Below are 18,935 nucleotides of genomic sequence, written 5' to 3'. Positions count from 1 at the left end.
ACATACACTATATATAAATAAAATAATTTGCGAGCAATAACATAATTATTTTCTTATTATATTTAGCGGTAATAATATAATACTAATATTTATAACCAATATTATTTAGTTCTATATAAATGTTGCTAAAGACTTCAGCAACTCGAATGACATTAATCCATGATAATTTAGGTGTATAATTGAAAATTCTATTCGATAGGCTCAATATTTGATCCTTAGCATAAAACTCATTGCTATGGGAAACTCCCATATATCTCTTGTTACTATTTTCATGCTCTTGACGGCTCATGTATATATTTAATTAATAATAACATGAGTTCCTTTCATCTCCGTCAGCAACCATATTATAACAAATACTATGTGAGTTCTATACAAGAAAAGTTCTAGATAATCTCTCCATTTTATTTGTCATCCTTTTTTTGGTTGGTCCAAGAATAAAAAATTATGTAATGTATATACTGAAATTTTGTAATATTAACGTTTCAGTTTACTCTCAATGAAGATGTTTGGTTGAGAATGTGGGATAGTCATGGTTTCAATACTTGGTTTATTGTTCAACTCACGCTGCAAGCGTTTATACTCACTTTTTTGGCTCATGCTATTTGGTCAGTTGTTTGTTTGGTTTGAGTTGTTGATCCATATCCAATCAGACAAGAGCGAATTATTATAACAAATTTTGTATTACACTTGTTTCGGAAACAATCTCTCTCCTCCACAAAGGTAGGAATAAAATCTGCGTACATCTATCTTGTCCTTATAGCGCATATTGTCATTGTCATACAGTACAGTAATCTTTCAGTATCTGTCTTGCCAGATCATGTGCTCCACTATTTTGTAAATCAAGTGTAGATTGTATGCTGCTTCTCTGCGTAGATCACAGTAACCTGGTTTTCTATTTTCCACGGGATCTAGGTTCTCATTAGGAAGCTTTGGGATGGGATAATCGTCTTCGTGAGTGTCAAGTACCCTTTGATAATATATGGCAGCTTCAGAAACAAGACCAACATGATGACAAGCTCGACCAAAATTAAACAGTGCTTCCTGCAAAAGAGATTCAAGGAGTTCCTTTAGATGCCCCCAACACTTTTAACTACGTTGATGTAATGGAAAAGAAAAATATTAAACTTTAGGTCGTCACAAAAAAGTCGTATTTCAGACTTAAAAGAAGAAGGCTAGGCAAGTTCAAAGTAGAACCTGACTGTTTCCTGAAAGCCTCAAATTATTATGAAGGAAAGCCATTCCCTGTAGTACACACTGATGCTTGTTCAGAAGTCTGAATCCAAGAGCTACATTTACTATAGCACTTCCTGGAAGAAGAAAAAAAGGCAAAAGTCAAACCTTGAAATTGATACCATGAAAGATTAAAACAATGTCAAGTCTGCCTTCTTTTATTTGATTGTTAGAAGAAACCCATACCGACACAGAGATTTATCAACTGATTATCTGGCATCAGCTTATAAGCTTCTAAATACTCTCTAGCCGCATCTTGATGATGGCTAATCGTGGTAAACTGATGACCAGCAATAATAATTGGTGGTATGCAATCTTTGTGTTTGGCACGCATATGGCTCAAGAACTTGCTATGTTTCGAATGTCGATTATCTAGTCTGCACATGATCATCCATAATCAAACAAACAAGTTACAATAATAAATCAGAGATAAGATCATGCAGTCATGAATTTGTAAGAGGAGGGGTTCTCTTTTTTATTTGTTCATTAAGAAAGGATTTTCTTTTTCTTTTGCATCTTTAAAGGGTTCAAATCTGATTCTGTAAAAGATTTCACTGTACTATCAAATCTCAAGTAACTACTTTCCGCTGATGTTCTACTGAAAATATATTTTTCACATATCACAGGTTGTGGTAAGGTCTGGATACACTCTACCCTCCCCAGACCCCACTTTGTGGGATTCCAATGGGTATATGTTGTTGTTGTATTACAGCTTAGTTATAAAAGAACTGAATGCATGAATAACCAATTTTCTTGAGATTGAAAAATTCAACCCAGAATGCTACAGTTCATATAAATACATACTAATCTAACTAAAGAATATAACATTCAAGAAAATATGACAAGATGGCAGAGATGTTTAAGTTTCAAAACTACAGTGGACAGGAAAACAATTGAAAGACTAGTAGATTACTAGGCTGGCGAAAAAAACAACTGAAGTTACTATAAAGTATCAATTAATTGTTTAAAGTTCAAATCTGAGAACTGTATTTACATTGAATGCATAAGCTAGTCCCTCCTTCCCAAACTGAACCACCTACTTTAGCAAGCACAAAATTTTATACTAGAAAGTCCGAATACAATTTTATGTTTTAATTTGTTTAGAGTATAGGAAATAATGATACACAAAACGCTTGGAGATCTAAAGATGTCAAAGTGAACTCAAAATAATATAAAATATGTATTATTTATGTCAATTAACTTCCTGATAATTGTAAAATTGCTGTTGAAGGACAGACGTCAATCTACAGTTTAAAATAGAAATCAGGTCAAACAAAATAGAAAAGGAGCATAAATCAATTCGCTTTTGATAGTCTTTATGATTCTCAAAATGCTAATGGAAAATCAGGCGCTGGATCGCAACACGGACGATGAGGTGGTGGAAATAATACGATTAGCACAAAGATTAATACAAGCGGGTGTGGTCTGCGTATTACCGTCCCCAGACCCCACTTGTGGGATTACACTGAGCATATTGTTGTTGTAGGATGTGAATACATCATTATACTTTAATTTATTAGAGTATATGATATAATATTGGAAAACCTGAAAAGCTAGGAAGTTAAAGATGCCAAAATGAATTCAAATGATACAAAATAACATTATTCTATTGAAGGGAAGAAGTCAAACAAGGAGCATGAATCAAATAGCTATTCAAAAACCTTAATGTGGTACTCTTTATCATTTACCGATCTTAAAAAAAACCTTAATGTTATACTCAAAATACTACTGGACAGGTGGTGGGTTCCAACACTACCAATGACGGCCATGTCCCTCCAAGAATTTTCTGTAGTTCATTTAGGATACATAAACCCTAAGAACCAATCCATGCCAGTGCTTGCTGACTGTTACTTAGTCCCCAAAAATGCCCAAACACAAAAACAATCCTTGTTACTTTAGTGGTGCATGTAATAATGTAAATTTATAAATGCACAGTATGAAATATTTCCAACATACTTTAGGCACAAGAAACTTATTAGCCACATTCTCCCGATCTCAACTCACGGGAGCTCAGCAGAATCAGCGAGTGCAAACAAACATTTATAAACAGTTAATTACCTATATTATTCAGTTAATTCTGCCAAGTACCTGCTTAACAAGGGAAACAGACACCGATTCCACTAGTACCAACCACAAAAACAGAAGAGCGTTCAGAATACTGATACAAATTTTGCTGATACCTTGATATTACTTTGTAGTAGCAATTCCATGCTGCAAAGCTGTAAGGATGCTGACTGACAATGGAACGTGCACAATCAAACCCATGGATGGGATCAGCAATGTTATATCCTACTTCTACACGATAGAAAAAGAAAGTTTCAGCAAGCATGCATCTCTGCCTTTCACTTTACAACATTAATCAACCTAGTATATCTCAACCTGCCAACAGATGTCTCAAAGTAGTTTATACAAACAAAAGTAAAGGGAAAGAGTGCTAACACTACAAGTTGAAACTTACGAGCTCCTAAAGCTTGCAGCTCCCCTTTTTTCTCAACAGACAATGTGCTGGATGCCAATTTTAGACACAGATTAATGATCTCAAGTGCATCCCAATACCTTTGCAAGGATATTAAAGCCTTGCAGAGCTACAAAAAAGGACTTTAAAGTGAAAAATTGCATTCTATCTGACAGAACTACAAGTACTAGTAAAAAGAGCAAACAAAGAATCAGAAGAGAATTGGAGATCTATTTAGCATTGAAATTTCCTGTGTATGCTGTCATATTCAACTACACATGTCAAAGAAGACATCTCATACCTCTGCTTAGACTAAATGACTATCTGTACTGGTATAAAAACTGTAAGCATGTGTCGTCTAAAAACGAATAAACACAAGAAGTGCATTAATGTGTGAAAATGGAACAAGAGCTCACATTAAACTGACATGATCATTAAGGAAAAGAAAGAAAAAGATAACAATCAAAACAAGCAAGAAAGAAAGGAGAGGAAGTCGTTAAAAATTAAAGAAAGGGATGAGATGGGAAGCAAGAAATACTAACATCTACAATAAGGCACAGGTGTTCCTCGTCTTTTAGAAGATCTGGTAGTGGAGGCTCTCGGTATACGTGCTCCTCCTTAAGAATTAGGATAGCATACAAGAAAGAGAAGGAAGTCTTAGGTTAAAATCAAGGGTATAAAAAGTATGTAACATGTACGATAACAAAAGACATTGGCTATGGGCTTCTCACAGGAAACTCACTGTCCGAATCGTCACTTTTCCAGTCAGCTCCAGCAGCCAAAGCTGCAGCTTTTTTTGCTTCCTTTAACATTTCTTTCTTCCGAAGCAATTTTTTTGCTCGTGCAGCTTTTGACCTATCAAAAAGCCATAAGATTCATTATTTACCTTCCACTGTTGAGATCTATCTATTATATATCCCTCCTTCATAACAACAGGTTGAATCACAGGTAAGTGAATAACAAAAGATCTCAATAACTTCTGTTAATTCAGAGAGCTCCTCGTCGATGTCGTCTTCTTGCAATTGAACCTTTAATATAATTTCACTCTCTATCAGCTAAAGGTATCAAAATTAGTGCAAGTCTATGCAAGTGATGCAACCTACCCAATCAGTCCCAAATTTACTGACATGTTGTGTATGTAAAATAATAAAGGGATAAATTTACTGACCTTTCTCCAAGTTTGTCTTCATAAAACTAATCACTAATGCCAATAATTAAAATATGATGAATTTAGTTTTTTGATAATTGTGGGCCAGAGCCAGCTTGCACCAACTTAATTCCACAGGATACTTGCCACCTCCCACCAATAACAGGTTCCAAATAACTGTGTAACTAAAACAAATGGGAAGAAATCACCTAGTGTTTTGTCTCTGCTGGGATATGAACTTGAGACTTCATAGTTCTCAACCAATTCATTGACCACTAGGTGACACCCTTGAGTGTGTACGATGAATTTTCCCTATCGAATTTATCATCACTTTTGAGTTTCAAAGTTACTTAATTTCTTAGAGAAGAGGAAACTTACCACAATATTGATGAAAACATTTAGGATGTGAAAAATGGGAAGAGACTAATGTAATGCTTTTAGATCTTGGATGATATGAAATTTAGTTGGGATGGGACATTAATTACGTGATTTACGTCAAGCAGTTATAATGGGTTGTGTAACTGTGGGATGCTTCAGCTAGGTGGGATTGTCAAGTTTTTGCTTAATAGCGATTTTATACTTGTAGCATCGTGGGTGCTTCAGATAATAATGTGGCAAGTTTCTGCTTCTCACTTTTCATTGATATTCTTACTTCTCAAAAAGCATTTTTCTTAAAACTAAAATTTGATGATAAATCAGAAAGGACAAATTGGTCAAATTATAATTATTTTTGCATTAATAATAAATAGATTCAAATAACTGATACAAAAAAAACAGTATAATGGAGGCAGACATCATATCACAAAGCACAAGTGAGATTAACATTACGAAACCAAACCTGGAGGGAGGTCTGTGGAAGTGTCCCAATACTTAAATATAGGTGACAACAGGTTGAATTCAAAATTGGCCCTCTAAGTTTTGGGTTGAAACGGCTAACAGAGTGTCTACAAATTGATTTTCAACCCACTATTTGAAAGACTAGCTAAAAGTACTCAATATCTCACTTTATTTTCTAGTTTAATTAGTAGCATGCTAAGGCTGTCATCTCAAGTAAAAGAATTCTAGCTTTTGACTTGGGGATAACAGCCACAGAAACATTTGGCATGATATAAAATGGAGCATGACTCTCTGTTAACAATAATTCAGAAACACGAGATAGTTCAACAACAAGCACTAGAAAAGGAGAAGTAATGGTATCTCTCTTGACAAGAAACGTTACACTAGCTAAGAGGCACCACTGTTTGAACATACAACAGGCATTTCACCATAAATTCAACTATTCTCAGCACTGGTGGCAAATCATTCCAGCCTGCATCTGGTGTGTTGGCCTGGAAGGAAAGAAATTTTAAGACTCTTTGAAATTTCTAGCAAATCCATCAACTTATTTAGGATGAACTGTCTTAGTCTCTTCTTCTTTTGGTGTAAAAATTATCTTTTTGAGGATACATGGGATCTCATAGAACTGATATGCAAAGTGTAATAAAGATAGATGTTAATTCTCTGTTTTTTCTGGTAAAATGTTAGTCGATGTGCGAGAAAGCTGGCCTGGACACCACAGTCATCAAAAAAAAAAATTAGCTCTCTGTTTTAGCCCTTCATTTGACTCCTTTTTATGGAGTTTGTAATTACCTTCCAGAAACACCCCTGGTGTTGACTTTTGATATATATACAAGTTACCTTAAAAAAAATATATATTATTCTCAAGAGCTTTCACAGCTTGAAAGGAAATGGACGGTATGACCTCTATGTATGCCAATCATTTTTAAGGAAATGTCTTTCCTTACAAAATTTAACGTCAAGTTTTAGTAAAAATATCAACAACAAAAAGAAAAGCACCCAAATTGATATTTAAGAAATGATATAAATGCAAATGAAACAATTTGTCCACAAACAGATCTTATTTTTTTCCAAAACATTTCATGGACAAGACTTGGCTATATAAGCTCGACCCCTGAAACTACTTGGTTGGCTACTTTTGCCCATAGAATCCTCAGCTAAGGAGTTGAAAGAAAAAGCACAACATGGTAAAAGTCAAACTCACAGATCAGATGCCAAAGCTACAGGCTTAAAGCCATGAAAGATGGTATCTGTTTGGTGATCGTCCACAACCTTGATTCTTTGATTTAGAACACTTTTAGATAGCCTTCTCCGCACTTTGACCTAAAAATATATCCACCAATTAAAAGAAAGAACAAGCAGAGCAGTCAAAACTCAAAAGTGAAAAGTGCAAAAAGAGCCTAAAAAAGTTTGTTTGAGCTTTAATCACAAAGTGCAATTAAAGTGCCGGCTTTAGTGAAGAAATCGACAATGAAATTGAAAATAGAAATCTAATGTAAAAAAATGTAACTATAAACACAAACAATAATTACTTGAACTCTTGGAGAGAATAGGAGAACTATGATAAGCTATATGTATGCCCTTAATGACAAAACCCATTGGTGAAGGTGCACATGCCTTAGCTTCTTGACGCCTACACTAAAGCGCTAACTAAGTGCGACAAAGCGCACAACATGGACTTCACTGAGTTTCAGGAGTTACGCACACATTTAACAATAATAAGAACAAGTTAGATACAAGGTAATCTCTGAGAGTTGAAATGATGCTAACAACTGGACATTTATTCTAGATGATTAAATAACTTGACTTAAAAGTAAGCACACATAATTTTCTAGTATGGTTATAGCTTGTCTTTGATTCTATTTGGGTACTAATTATGGACATCTTTACAAAGCAATGTAATTATGCAACTAGGATACCCTGTCCAAGATAACTTTGACCTTGCATGCATCAATTTACTTCAAGGAGAAATGCCTTAATACACTTGAAATGCCTTACTTCCAACAATTCATGTCACTTTTGCACTCCTTGACCTTGTAAAGTGACACAAGTTGCAAAGACTTCAACAAAACTTTTTATGGGATACAAAGGAAGAAATAAACAAGCAACATTTAGTGAATTCGAGAGTTGTCACATCAGCCAAAGGAATGGGGAGGATTTGCAGTTAACCGTTCACTCACCTTATAGCTGGAGTTTTTATTCTTATTGTGATTGCAAACACTAGATTAAGCCCTTCACATCCATTTCTTGCTTGGAAGAGTGGAAATTGGATTGGTATTGAACAAGTAGCAAGATATACCATTCTCAAAAAAACTTATGCTTGATTAATGGAATCAAAATAGGAATAGGGAGATTCCTACTTGGGTCTATCGATTGGGTCTTAATATTTTTCCCTTGGGTTTGAAAGAACTATTGGGGATTCCCTTGCTAGAGTTGGAAAACTCCAGTAAGTAATTATCAATTGAATTATTTTCATTAATCCTACGTATTTCAGCAAGATAGTGTTCATGAACTAGCTATACCTTGTTGAGGCTACAACCCCGATCCCTTTTAAAATCAAAAACAAATCATACTTTCTGGCATTCCAAGTGTTCAACAACATTCGCAGCTTATAAAAATGTGATGAGAGTGGCAGAATTTCTCAACATTGTTGGAAACTTCAATGGACTCCAGGCTGAAGAGGATGCATTATGGTGGAAAGGAAGCAGCAAAGGTATATTGATGGAGCAACGAAGTCAACAGATTCCTATCTGGCCATGGAGACAAATTTGGAAAGGCAGAATTCCTTATAAAGTCTCATGTTTTATATGGCTGCTAGCTAAGGAAGCAGCTTTGACACAGGATAATGTTATGAAAAGGGGGATAACCTTATGTTCTAGGTGTTTTCTTTGTGGAGAAACATCAGAAACTGTTAACCATCTTTTTCTACATTGCAAATTTACTCAACAATTATGGAGGGTATTCTTGAGTCTCAAAGGCATATCCTGGGCTATGCCTAGGAGAATTACTGAAGCCCTAAAAAGTTGGGAGGAGGCAGGAGTGCTAGCTAAAGACAGAACGAGATGGAGAATTATCCCTGCTTCAATCTGGTGGGCAACCTGGAAAGAGAGAAATTCTAGGTGTCTTGAGAGCGTAGAGAATAGTATGCAGAAAGTTAAACTCAACTGCATTTTGTTGTTATGTTTTTGGTGCAATCAATTATACTCAAATGAAACTGTCTCTATAATTGATGTTTTAGATTCAATTTAGATTTAGAATAGTGGTGTTTTTGAAGTTCATCTGTATATAAGGTTTAGTACTGCCCATGTACTATTGTGTTATAATACAAAGTTACCAAGTTTCAAAAAAAAAAAATGTGATTTTGGTAATTGGTACATGTTTTTGTAAACCTTTCATAAGATCCATATTCTGGCTTTTAGCTGGAGAATATCTCTGTTTCCGGAAGAAATCGAAGAATTTCTTGGGAATCCTACAAGACCCGTTCATTCTTTTTTCGCTATCTACAGTTCTGTTGTATGTGCTCGGGTAGAAGACTAGAAGTTTTGTATAAATGTATTTGCAATGCTATTAAGTATTTTTATTTAAGTTCTTCTGTCCGAAGAAATGATTCATCAAAATATTAAGTCACCATTGATATCAACACATCTGAGATAGTCTAGTTTTAGAGTTAACTGTTCACCCACTGTTTTGTTTGAAGAATAACTTAAGAAATTCACAAATTCACACTCTTGGACACCTTGACACACTCTTACTCCTCGTGGGATCGACCCCAACCTTTGTTAGGTTTTTCTCCCTTTGCGCCTTTTTTCATCAACGTCAGGCTTTATTAGCACTTTGAGCTTTTCGGCTTTCGCCTTTAGTAACACTGGACTACATTGTTCTAGACAAAGGTATGTGATCAGCTACTTTTCTGCTCTTCCCCTAGACATTTAATGGCTTACATTCTAGAAGTATACCAGATAAATGCCAGCCAGAAAGTTGTGATTGCAGCATCCCAAGCAAGTCGCCCAGGGATGTAAGTTAGTAAGTATAGTGACAATGAATGATTGCTATGAAAGTTTCAACTCTAGATTTATTTATTTTTGTTATAAGTAGATTTTTTTGAGCTGCATGAAGAAACTTTCATGTCAATGCTCCCCCCCCCCCCCCCCCCCCGGCTCACTAATTGAAATATCACTTTTGAAAAGAAACATCCCTAACTAGCAAACTTCAGGATCATAAATGAAAAGAGTAAGCTTACCTTTGGTTGGACAGACTTAAGAAACAATGTCTCACGAATCAAAGGAAAAATAACATCAACACAAGCCTCTAGCGACCCTTTAGCTCTATAAATTTGGCAAAGCTTCAGCTTTATCTTGCTACTAAGCCACCAAGATTTTGGTGTACCAGAACTTGAGTCACCTGAAGATTCTGGAAATGAACCACAGAGCTCTTAAAAGAAGTTTACAATGATCCACATAATAGAATGCTAAAAGTATCCCAAGCAAATGATTTATACCTGATTCTTTGGGACGGGAAAGCACAGAAACTGCTTCATCATCTTTGCCATCTTCAAGGAGGATCGATGATAAAGTTAATCGAGCATCAACACTATCCTCAAGTTCATTTACAGCTGAAAAGAAAAATAAATTAGATAAAGACATTGAATAGATTTGGAGCATCAACAGACTTAAGCAAGTCACTAACACAAAATAAACCCATTCTGCAGGAGGGTATATAGATGAGGAGGTAAGTTATGTCACACCAGAGCTATAAGTATTTAATGAAGTCTATGCACCGATAAATATATATACACACACACACTATCATATATATATATATATATACATACATACATATCATATCACATATGTTATGTGGATACCTTTATAGAAGTACTCAATTGCTTGTACTCTTTCCCTCAAAAATACATAACACTCGGCAATTCTCAAGTGCAAATAGCCCTGAAAAGGATTGAAATGGATTAACCACCAAAAGATAATAAAAGGAGTTTCAGAAGATGGATATGCTTTACTAGTAGATAGTTCAACAAGGTTCCTCTCAATAACAGATCAACTGAGCATGGTTGGTCTGCTTGATAGTACAGAAAGGGCACATATACACGTGCTTCCAAGTGAAAGGATAAAATATTGCAATGTACACAGAAGCAGTAAAAGGGGGAGTGTTATTTCTTTACTTTATTCTTGTTGTCATCTCCAACAATCATCATATAGTACTTCAAAGCTGATTCATAGTATTCAAGTGTCATAAGGGAGTCCGCGACCTCAGTGACTATGTCAGGATGTTGAGATGCATTTTCAGATTGTACAGGACGGAAAATAATCTGCACATTGCTTGACAAAGTAAGAATAACATAAAACTTCAGTTCAAATTCATACAGAAATAGTATAGAATTTTTTTAGAGACAACAGAATAGGATACACACCACCCTCCCAAGACCCCACTGGTGGGAATCCACTGAGTATGTTCTTGTTGTCGAATAGGGTATTTAGAAGAGGTAAGATTGGATTTCACTTCAGGATTAGACTAAGCTCTGGGCTTAATAAAGAATTCTACAACCTGTGAGATTCAGGGTTCCAACTATGATCTGAGGTCATCGTTAAGAAATACTAAACTTGAGATGTATAAGACTATAAGTACTTCTGAGACCTCATTTTGTCAGAGTCCTCCTGTTCCTCAATCTTCACCTCGGAAAACTACCCACTACTTGGGCCACTTTAGAGTCACTTTAGCTAGTTACAGTGAAGTTATAAGTCCCATAAGGGTCCTATTCTGCATGTTCTCTCCTATAGATTAGCTTTAACTTTACCTACGTAGTATCCCATCTAACACCATTACATCTAGTTGTGGTGCCAAATAACTGAAAGTAGATTTCTAATTTCTGATGGTACAAAGTTTTAGTAAAATAAATCTCGACCACATTTAGCTTTTCCATCGTTATGTTACAGAAATATGCAGGAGCTTTCAAATGGAATCTCAGACAGATGTTTTCCCTTGAACAGCAACACCCACATGTAACCCATAACAACAGTTAATACTAAGAGGAAAATAGAACAACTTTGAAAGCCTAGTCCAGTTTCCATGATTACAGTAGCACGTAAAAAGAGAAAGATCATTCACATTTCCACTGTTATACTCATCAGAATATTGTGTTTCACTTATTGTTCTACGCTTGATCAGCCTTTACATTGCATAAAGAACTCAACATGGCAGAGTTATTATTTGTGATGGCACTTCTATAAGCAACAAGAAACTTCAACATCAAGCTCAAACAAACCTCTGCCTCCTCTATATGGCCAAGATGTAAATGACATATTCCAGCTTTGATATTTAAATTAAGAGGCATCTGTTTCCCAGTAAAATATCTCTGCTTTGCCCACTCAATTAGATCAAGAGCTTTTAAATGTGCATTGTCTTCCATGTGTATCACAGCTAACAGATGTATCACGCTTAAATCAGCTTCAGTTGGATGATTTTTCAGGTAGTCTTCGAGGATACCAACAGAGCACTCATGTTTGCCACATTTGCTGTAAAACTGGAGAAGCAGACAAAAGTCAATTTCATGCTTAACAGTGGAATATGAGAGTAAGTACTATTTGATACAGCATTAATTATATATAGACAAAAAAAAATCCTGTAATTATTGGACTAAAGCAACAGTATTTCTCATAATGATTCTCTTGGCATGTTCTCGTCAATTTGTTAGATCTCAAAACCTTGATATTATTAATGAAACCCTTTACTTGATAAAAAAAATAGTGATAGTAAAACATGTTGTCTTTATTAGTAATATAAAGACAAATGATGTCCAATGAACATAAGGACGACAATAGAAAGTAAAATGGATTAAAAAAAATACCATAAGATGAGGCATTCAACATGTAACCATTTGGTGCTTAGGCCAAAACAACTCTAATGAATCTTGGGCCTAACTCAACTTGAAAAGTTAGCTCAAGGTGGAAAGATTGCCTAAGACTACATATCGAGACCATCACCCATCCCTTTTTCATCTGATGTGGACTCTTTAACACCCCACCTCAAGCACAGACCTGGACAATGTCTGGAGCATGGACAATTTAATATGAGGGGCCAACATTAACAAAAAAAGAATTGGGTTGGGTCCTGCACTGATACCATGTTTAAAAATGGGCGTTGAGACTAATCAATCCCAAAAGTTAACTCATGAGGGGAAGATTGTCTAAGACCATCTAAGGAGTCCACATACCCAGCCCACAAACAGAGTGGGACTCCAACACCCCGCACACACACGACTGGACATTTGGAGTGTGGACAATAAAAGACGGGAGATCCAACATCGAAAACAATATATTTTAGATGGACTTGAAGCTAATACCATGTAAAGAAATGGATCTTGGGCCTAACTCAACCACAAAAGCTAGTTCAAAAGGGGACACCACATAAGGAGACCACCCATCCCTTTTTTATCCGATGTGGGACTCTTCAACAACAACTTTATGCAAATCAATAAGACAACAAAGTTTGACAGATATTGAAGGAAGAATAGATGCAGACACCTGAACAGCTGTCTTAAGTACTCCAACGTCATTAGGGCGTAGACGAGCAATTTGTTCGTACTGCTCTGCAGCTTTTTGATAATCTCCAAGTTCAATATATATTGAAGCCCTGTGAAACCTAAGACTAAGGTCTTCAGGGTCTGCTTTTATTGCTTTGGAAAGGCAATAGCGGGTCTGTTTCCTATCTCCCTGCTCTCTGTACAGTTACAAGTTATCTTTTAACTGACAATACTCAAGAAGCACCAAATGTTGCAAAAATAAACAGGAACCGGGGAGCAATCTTATACAACAATTTTAAAAACAAAACCTAAAATTGGCAATAAAAACACGGTGAACAATACATATTTGCTATTTCATCATGGGTTTAAAAGGAAACAGGTCAAATGCATATCGTCACATACATAACACATTCCTAAATTAATTGACCAAGAGATGTGATACAAAAAAAAATCCTTCAGTAGGCTGTCACTCAAAATGTAGAATATCTGAACTTTGTGCATCAGTATCCAACACTCACAGACCTGATGCTTTCTTAATTCCTAATGCAGAATGGGTTTTTTTCACCCCACAATATATCAATTGAGCTCCTTTAGGACCAAACTATCACTTAAGCATCATACAAGGAGTAAATATATTTGTATCCTTGTGGTTCATCTCTCTCGATGTCTTTAAAACCAAAAGTAACACAAAGAACCCTTAACCGTCCATCTAAGCATATCTGTCTCCTTCACTTTTTCAGAAGGTTAAAGAAAACAGTAGATTATAATGGAATTTTTGTGTTAGTTTTCAAAGGATGCCCTTCCATTAGGGAATATATAATAAAATAACTGTCAAAGTTGAAAGGAAGGGCAGAGAAAGCCCATTTCAGAAAGGGATCAGCATTTTGGCATACCACTGAACGCGTAGGGGACAAAGATTTGATCTCAAGGGGATAACTTTTTCCCCCAAACACTGGATCTCTAAATATATGCAGGAATCTACTCCACATAGGAATGATAATACAGTGCTGTATGAAATAAGAAAAGGAATAAGGATGACATATTTTTACACCATATATGAGTAGACAGCTCAACTGTGATTTTCTTGAAATGTATATACAACAGAAAAAAAGATAAGAAAAAACAAAGAAAACAAATGATGATACTCGAAGTCCAAGGAATTCTCACGTGGACCAAGCAACCAGGAGATTCCATAGAGATGCATCCTTCGGTGACAGATGTGCTGCAAGCATGTAGAAATTCATAGCTCTCTTCTTATCACCCATAGCATTGTAAATCAGGCCAAGTGTATGGTATGGATCAGGAAGGTTTGGCGAAAGACGAATGACTTCACGCAACACAAGTTTGGCCTGCAACAGAGAACACTAATAATGAGATAAATAAGAAATGGAAGGACTAATAGCTGTTATAGAGCCCTTCTTAAATCAAATCCATCAAGAACGGGGAAAAGACTACTTCTTCAACAGGTGTGCACAAATTTTTACATATAATTGACAGAGAATACCAATCAAAAAACAAGTAGGAACAAATATCCAGAAGCAAAAATAGGTTCATTTGTTAGAGCAGGACCATTACCGACAACAACAAAGAGAAAATAGCAACTTCATGTGTCAATTCATATATATATATATATATATTTAGAAAAGGTAACTTGTGTCAATTCATGTATTTTACTGTGTAAAGAAAGTATAATCTTGATGAAATTATTCTTTTCATGCTTTATTGATATCATATCTACACGCAAAGCAGAAAATTATAAATGCAGATCAAGCAAGATCAGGGGTGCACGACGCTAGATGCATACCTCTTCGTAACGGCCATGTGCATAGTGAAGAGTGGCATCACCAAGTTTTCTTTTCAATTCTGAACAAACTTTACTCTTTGATCCCTTCCGCCGACCTCTCTTCTTGAGCTACATATGGTACAACATAGCATAGTGAGCAGAAGATTACTAGCATATGCACAATATTTACAATATGCAAAACAAGAACTTGCAACCGACAATAAAGAGGGGTCAAAATAACAGGTTGCAAAAAGACTACCTAATAAACTAATTTCAATAAAAATGGCGACAACCTCAGATTGTTCTGAACAGTCAAAACATAGCCAAAGCCCATCCAAAATATATTGAGAACTGATAGCTTCACAAGGTGAGTTAATAGTTAAGGTAGGAACATTGGATAGGGAAAACATTGACAATAGTTCACAAACTAATTTGTAAAAATTCTTTTCATTCTTCTGGAATCAGTAAAACTCCTTAAACCATTCATAACTTCCATGAATTGCTTATAGTGCGAATGTTTTGAAGACCAAAAGCTCATTGGGTAAGCACCACAACCACTATCAGTTGAGATCATTGAGTTTTTTCTTAGCTAAGCTTATAGCTGGAAGTGTCTCTTGGTGTGACATAACCTTAGCACTGATGATCAACAAGCTTAACCTCAAAGCTAGCTTAGGTAAGCAAGATGGTGCTTCATATCCTCAAAACTCAAGGTATTCTTTAATCTACTGCATACGGCATAACCAGTTCTTTGTAATCAGTTTTGAGTTAAACAAACATTCCTAGCTGCAACCCATCCAAAATGTGCCACCTTTGTCGCAACTTTAGTCTTCCATAGATCTTCCAAGTCCAAGTAAAGTCCCAATGACCAGCTTGCATTAGTAATCTTTTTCCCAAATGATTAATGCTACATGTAATTCAATTTGAAATTCCCTTATCATTTAACAACTATATTAGGAAAAACTCGTTTTAATGAGATATAATAAGAGATCTTAAGCTTGAAATTAAAGACCTTAACTTTAAGACCTCGTATAAGGATCTGAAACCATAAGCTGGTAAAGGTAAAACAAAGTACCATGTTTTGGTGATTCTAGTTTTCCAACTAATGACTACTCATAAGAAAATAATAGCCAAGAACCCAAAAAACAAAAGAATGCAAAAAAAAAAAAAATGAATTGTCAAGGTTGAACTTGGGGCCATGGTCTGCTTAGATCTAGTATTTTGTAAATGGAGTTCAAAGTTTCCCCAAACTGCTAATGACAACATATTGTAGAGAAAACAACAAGCGGATATCATACCTTCCTTGATTTTCTCCTCATCCCATAATTCATAGCTTCCAATATTTCATCATAGCTTGCTCCTGGACCATCTTCTTGACGGTCTTCTTGCCTAGATTTCTTTGCTGGGATCTCACTGCACTCACTCACACACCCATCCCCAAACATGGTATAAGAAATTAATATAAAATGAAGGTCAATGAGAGGCTAAGTGTCCAAAATCCAGACAAAGCATGTAAACAGTACTGCAATCAAAGAGATAATTAATTACACCAACCCCATCCCCCGCCCCTAGTTAAAACAATCACAAAATTATTAGAAGTGCTAGAATATGAGAATCAGAACATCAAAAGAGTTCTAATTTTAAGTTAGATATAATATCAGTCTGCACAAATTTCATTGAGTATTGTGTTTGACACTTATAAATAGGTGTAGTATGTATTAACTTATCGACAAGAAAATTGGTGTATCTCAGCATTCACCAAGGCCTCAATACATATTCTTTCATCTCTCTGATCACTATTCTGACTATAGTGCCGATTACAACTTAAGGTGATTATTTAAAACTGCAACCGAACTACATAATTAGACATACTTCACTACCACATATACTATTATTACCTATAGTTTCAAAATTTTACATATCTTACCACTAATTAACCACTAATTAAGAGTTTCCTATGTATCTTACGCTTATGTACATGTATTTTTGCTATCAGATACACAAAAATAGAGAGAGACACGAACGAGATTGGGGACGGAGGCGAGCAAGATTCGTATGTATCCCAAATACATGTAAATAACACTAGATACATCCTAGATACATGTATGTAAATATATATATGGAGTGATTCGCATGTATTTGGGATACCAAATACATGGGAGAGTGGCGAGCAAGATGGGAGAGAGGCGAGGGAGATATTTGCTATGTATCTCAAATACATGCAAATCCACTTGAATACAATGTATCTAGAACAAATTAAACCTAAATTTGACCTCACATATCCGAGATACATGTCTGCACACCAAAATCTGGTAAGATACGTAATATTGCAAACTAGAGTATATCTAAGTAATTAGATACTAAACTAGTGGGATTTATGTAAGTTCCCAAAAAATAATGGGGCAACATTAAGGTGATTATATTTACTTTTCTATGCTAATTCTAAGGTGAAATTTCATGAGCAAAAGGAAGAGTAGGGGAGCATGGATTCAGAAAGACAGTAGAATTTTTACATCATGCACTTCGGCAAAGTATAAATTTTCATGTCAAAAATTCAAAAAAAAAATGTACATATTTCCTTTTACATGAGTACAATCACTATTCATTATTCATTACCGTGTAGCAAGAAACTCAGTTTTTTTTTCCCTTTCGCTTCACATTATCAAAATTACCTGGGAGGTAGGGCTTGAGCTTTCCGCTTTTTGGCAGCGAGAGCTTCATATTGGTGTTCGAGGTGCTCAAACTGCTGGTATGGCTGGCGTCCAAAGGCGTCCTCTTCGGTGAATGCCAAAGGATCCATTTCAGCTCCGAATTGAAATTTATACTCTCCGCTTCCATCTTCTTCTTCTTCCTCCCCCTCTTCGTCTTCATCTTCGTCTTCGTCATCAGCCTCTTTACTGTTGTTATCTCCGTCGTTGTCCTCTTCCCCTCCTTCTTCTCCGTCTCGCAATTCCAATTCCATTGGGTGTTCGAAGGCATCAAACTCTGCTAAAGTTTTTTCTTCTTCCATGATTGCTGAGTTTGAAACTTTGATGAGTAAACACAAAACAAATAAAAAAAAAAAAAACTCCCCCATTTTAAATCACTTGGTTTTTTAATGGGCCGTTAACTCAACGGACAACTAATAAGGGCCCAAAGATGAATTTCCGAGGGTTTTGACAAATAACCACTTGCTTTGTTTATCGATTAGCCACAGTTTTAAAACTAATCGAAATTTGAAAAGTTACCTAGTAAGACAAACATGTGATATGTATTTACTATATATAATTATAGTTTACAAGAATTAAAATTTGTAGATATAATTATAATTTTATAGCAAATCTCTCTCTCTCGCCTCTCGACTCTCGCCTCTCGCCCTCTCTTTACACTCTCTCACGCCTCTGATCACCTCTCTCTATCGTCTCTTGGTCGCCTACTTATACAATGCAAATACAAATGGTAACAATCAATTAGACAAATACAAATACATATAGTAGTGCATAAATACAATAATACACAAGGCAATAGATGAATGCAAATACAATTTGTAACGAAATACAATATTTTATACAATTGTATTCATTGATATAACAATTGTATCAATTATATTAGTGATATAATTATCGATCAGATATACAAATTAATTGTGTCTCTCTCCTCTCTCTCTCTCTCTCATCCTTCTATTAGCTAGTTTTTTTTTATATATAAATCAATTGAATTCGTGATGCAATTATTTCAGGTGTACAAATAAATTGTATTTCTCTCCTCTCTATCCCCTCTCTCTCTCATATCTCGCTCCCTTATGTCGATCCTCCCTCTCCCAATATGTCTTGTCTCTCTCCTCCTTTCAACATGCAGCTATGAATCATAATTAAGTAAACTATAGCTATAAATATCTAATTAGCTCAAACTATAGCCAATTTTTAAAGGTCCTTACTGAAATTAAGTCACAACTTATAAGAAAAATATATTT

General features: G+C 35.5%; 1 protein-coding gene across 2 annotated transcripts; it reads right to left on the bottom strand.

The window, feature by feature from the left end:
- Positions 1-656: 656 nt before the first annotated feature.
- Positions 657-18,011, bottom strand: LOC125828129 (uncharacterized). Of its 2 annotated transcripts, XM_049507440.1 has the most exons (18): positions 17,656-18,011; positions 16,282-16,396; positions 15,008-15,115; positions 14,371-14,552; positions 13,205-13,400; positions 11,947-12,204; positions 10,846-10,992; positions 10,534-10,612; positions 10,168-10,281; positions 9,910-10,100; positions 6,874-6,992; positions 4,417-4,540; positions 4,228-4,302; positions 3,689-3,815; positions 3,411-3,525; positions 1,417-1,607; positions 1,195-1,307; positions 657-1,041 (listed from the first exon to the last, which is right to left on the bottom strand). In XM_049507440.1, the coding sequence occupies exons 1-18, from the start codon at positions 17,991-17,993 to the stop codon at positions 796-798; spliced, it is 2,838 nt and encodes a 945-aa protein (XP_049363397.1). In that variant the 5' UTR covers positions 17,994-18,011; the 3' UTR covers positions 657-795. The 2 variants fall into 2 exon arrangements, with proteins under 2 accessions (XP_049363397.1, XP_049363406.1); XM_049507449.1 differs by lacking the exons at positions 657-1,041; positions 1,195-1,307; positions 1,417-1,607 and adding an exon at positions 3,305-3,350.
- Between the last annotated feature and the right edge of the window lie 924 nt (positions 18,012-18,935).

The sequence above is a fragment of the Solanum verrucosum genome, unplaced genomic scaffold (genome assembly GCF_900185275.1).
Source record: "Solanum verrucosum unplaced genomic scaffold, falcon-dt-bn FXZP01000102.1, whole genome shotgun sequence".
Lineage (NCBI taxonomy): Eukaryota > Viridiplantae > Streptophyta > Magnoliopsida > Solanales > Solanaceae > Solanum > Solanum verrucosum.
This window is presented reverse-complemented; position numbering and strand designations above follow the sequence as displayed.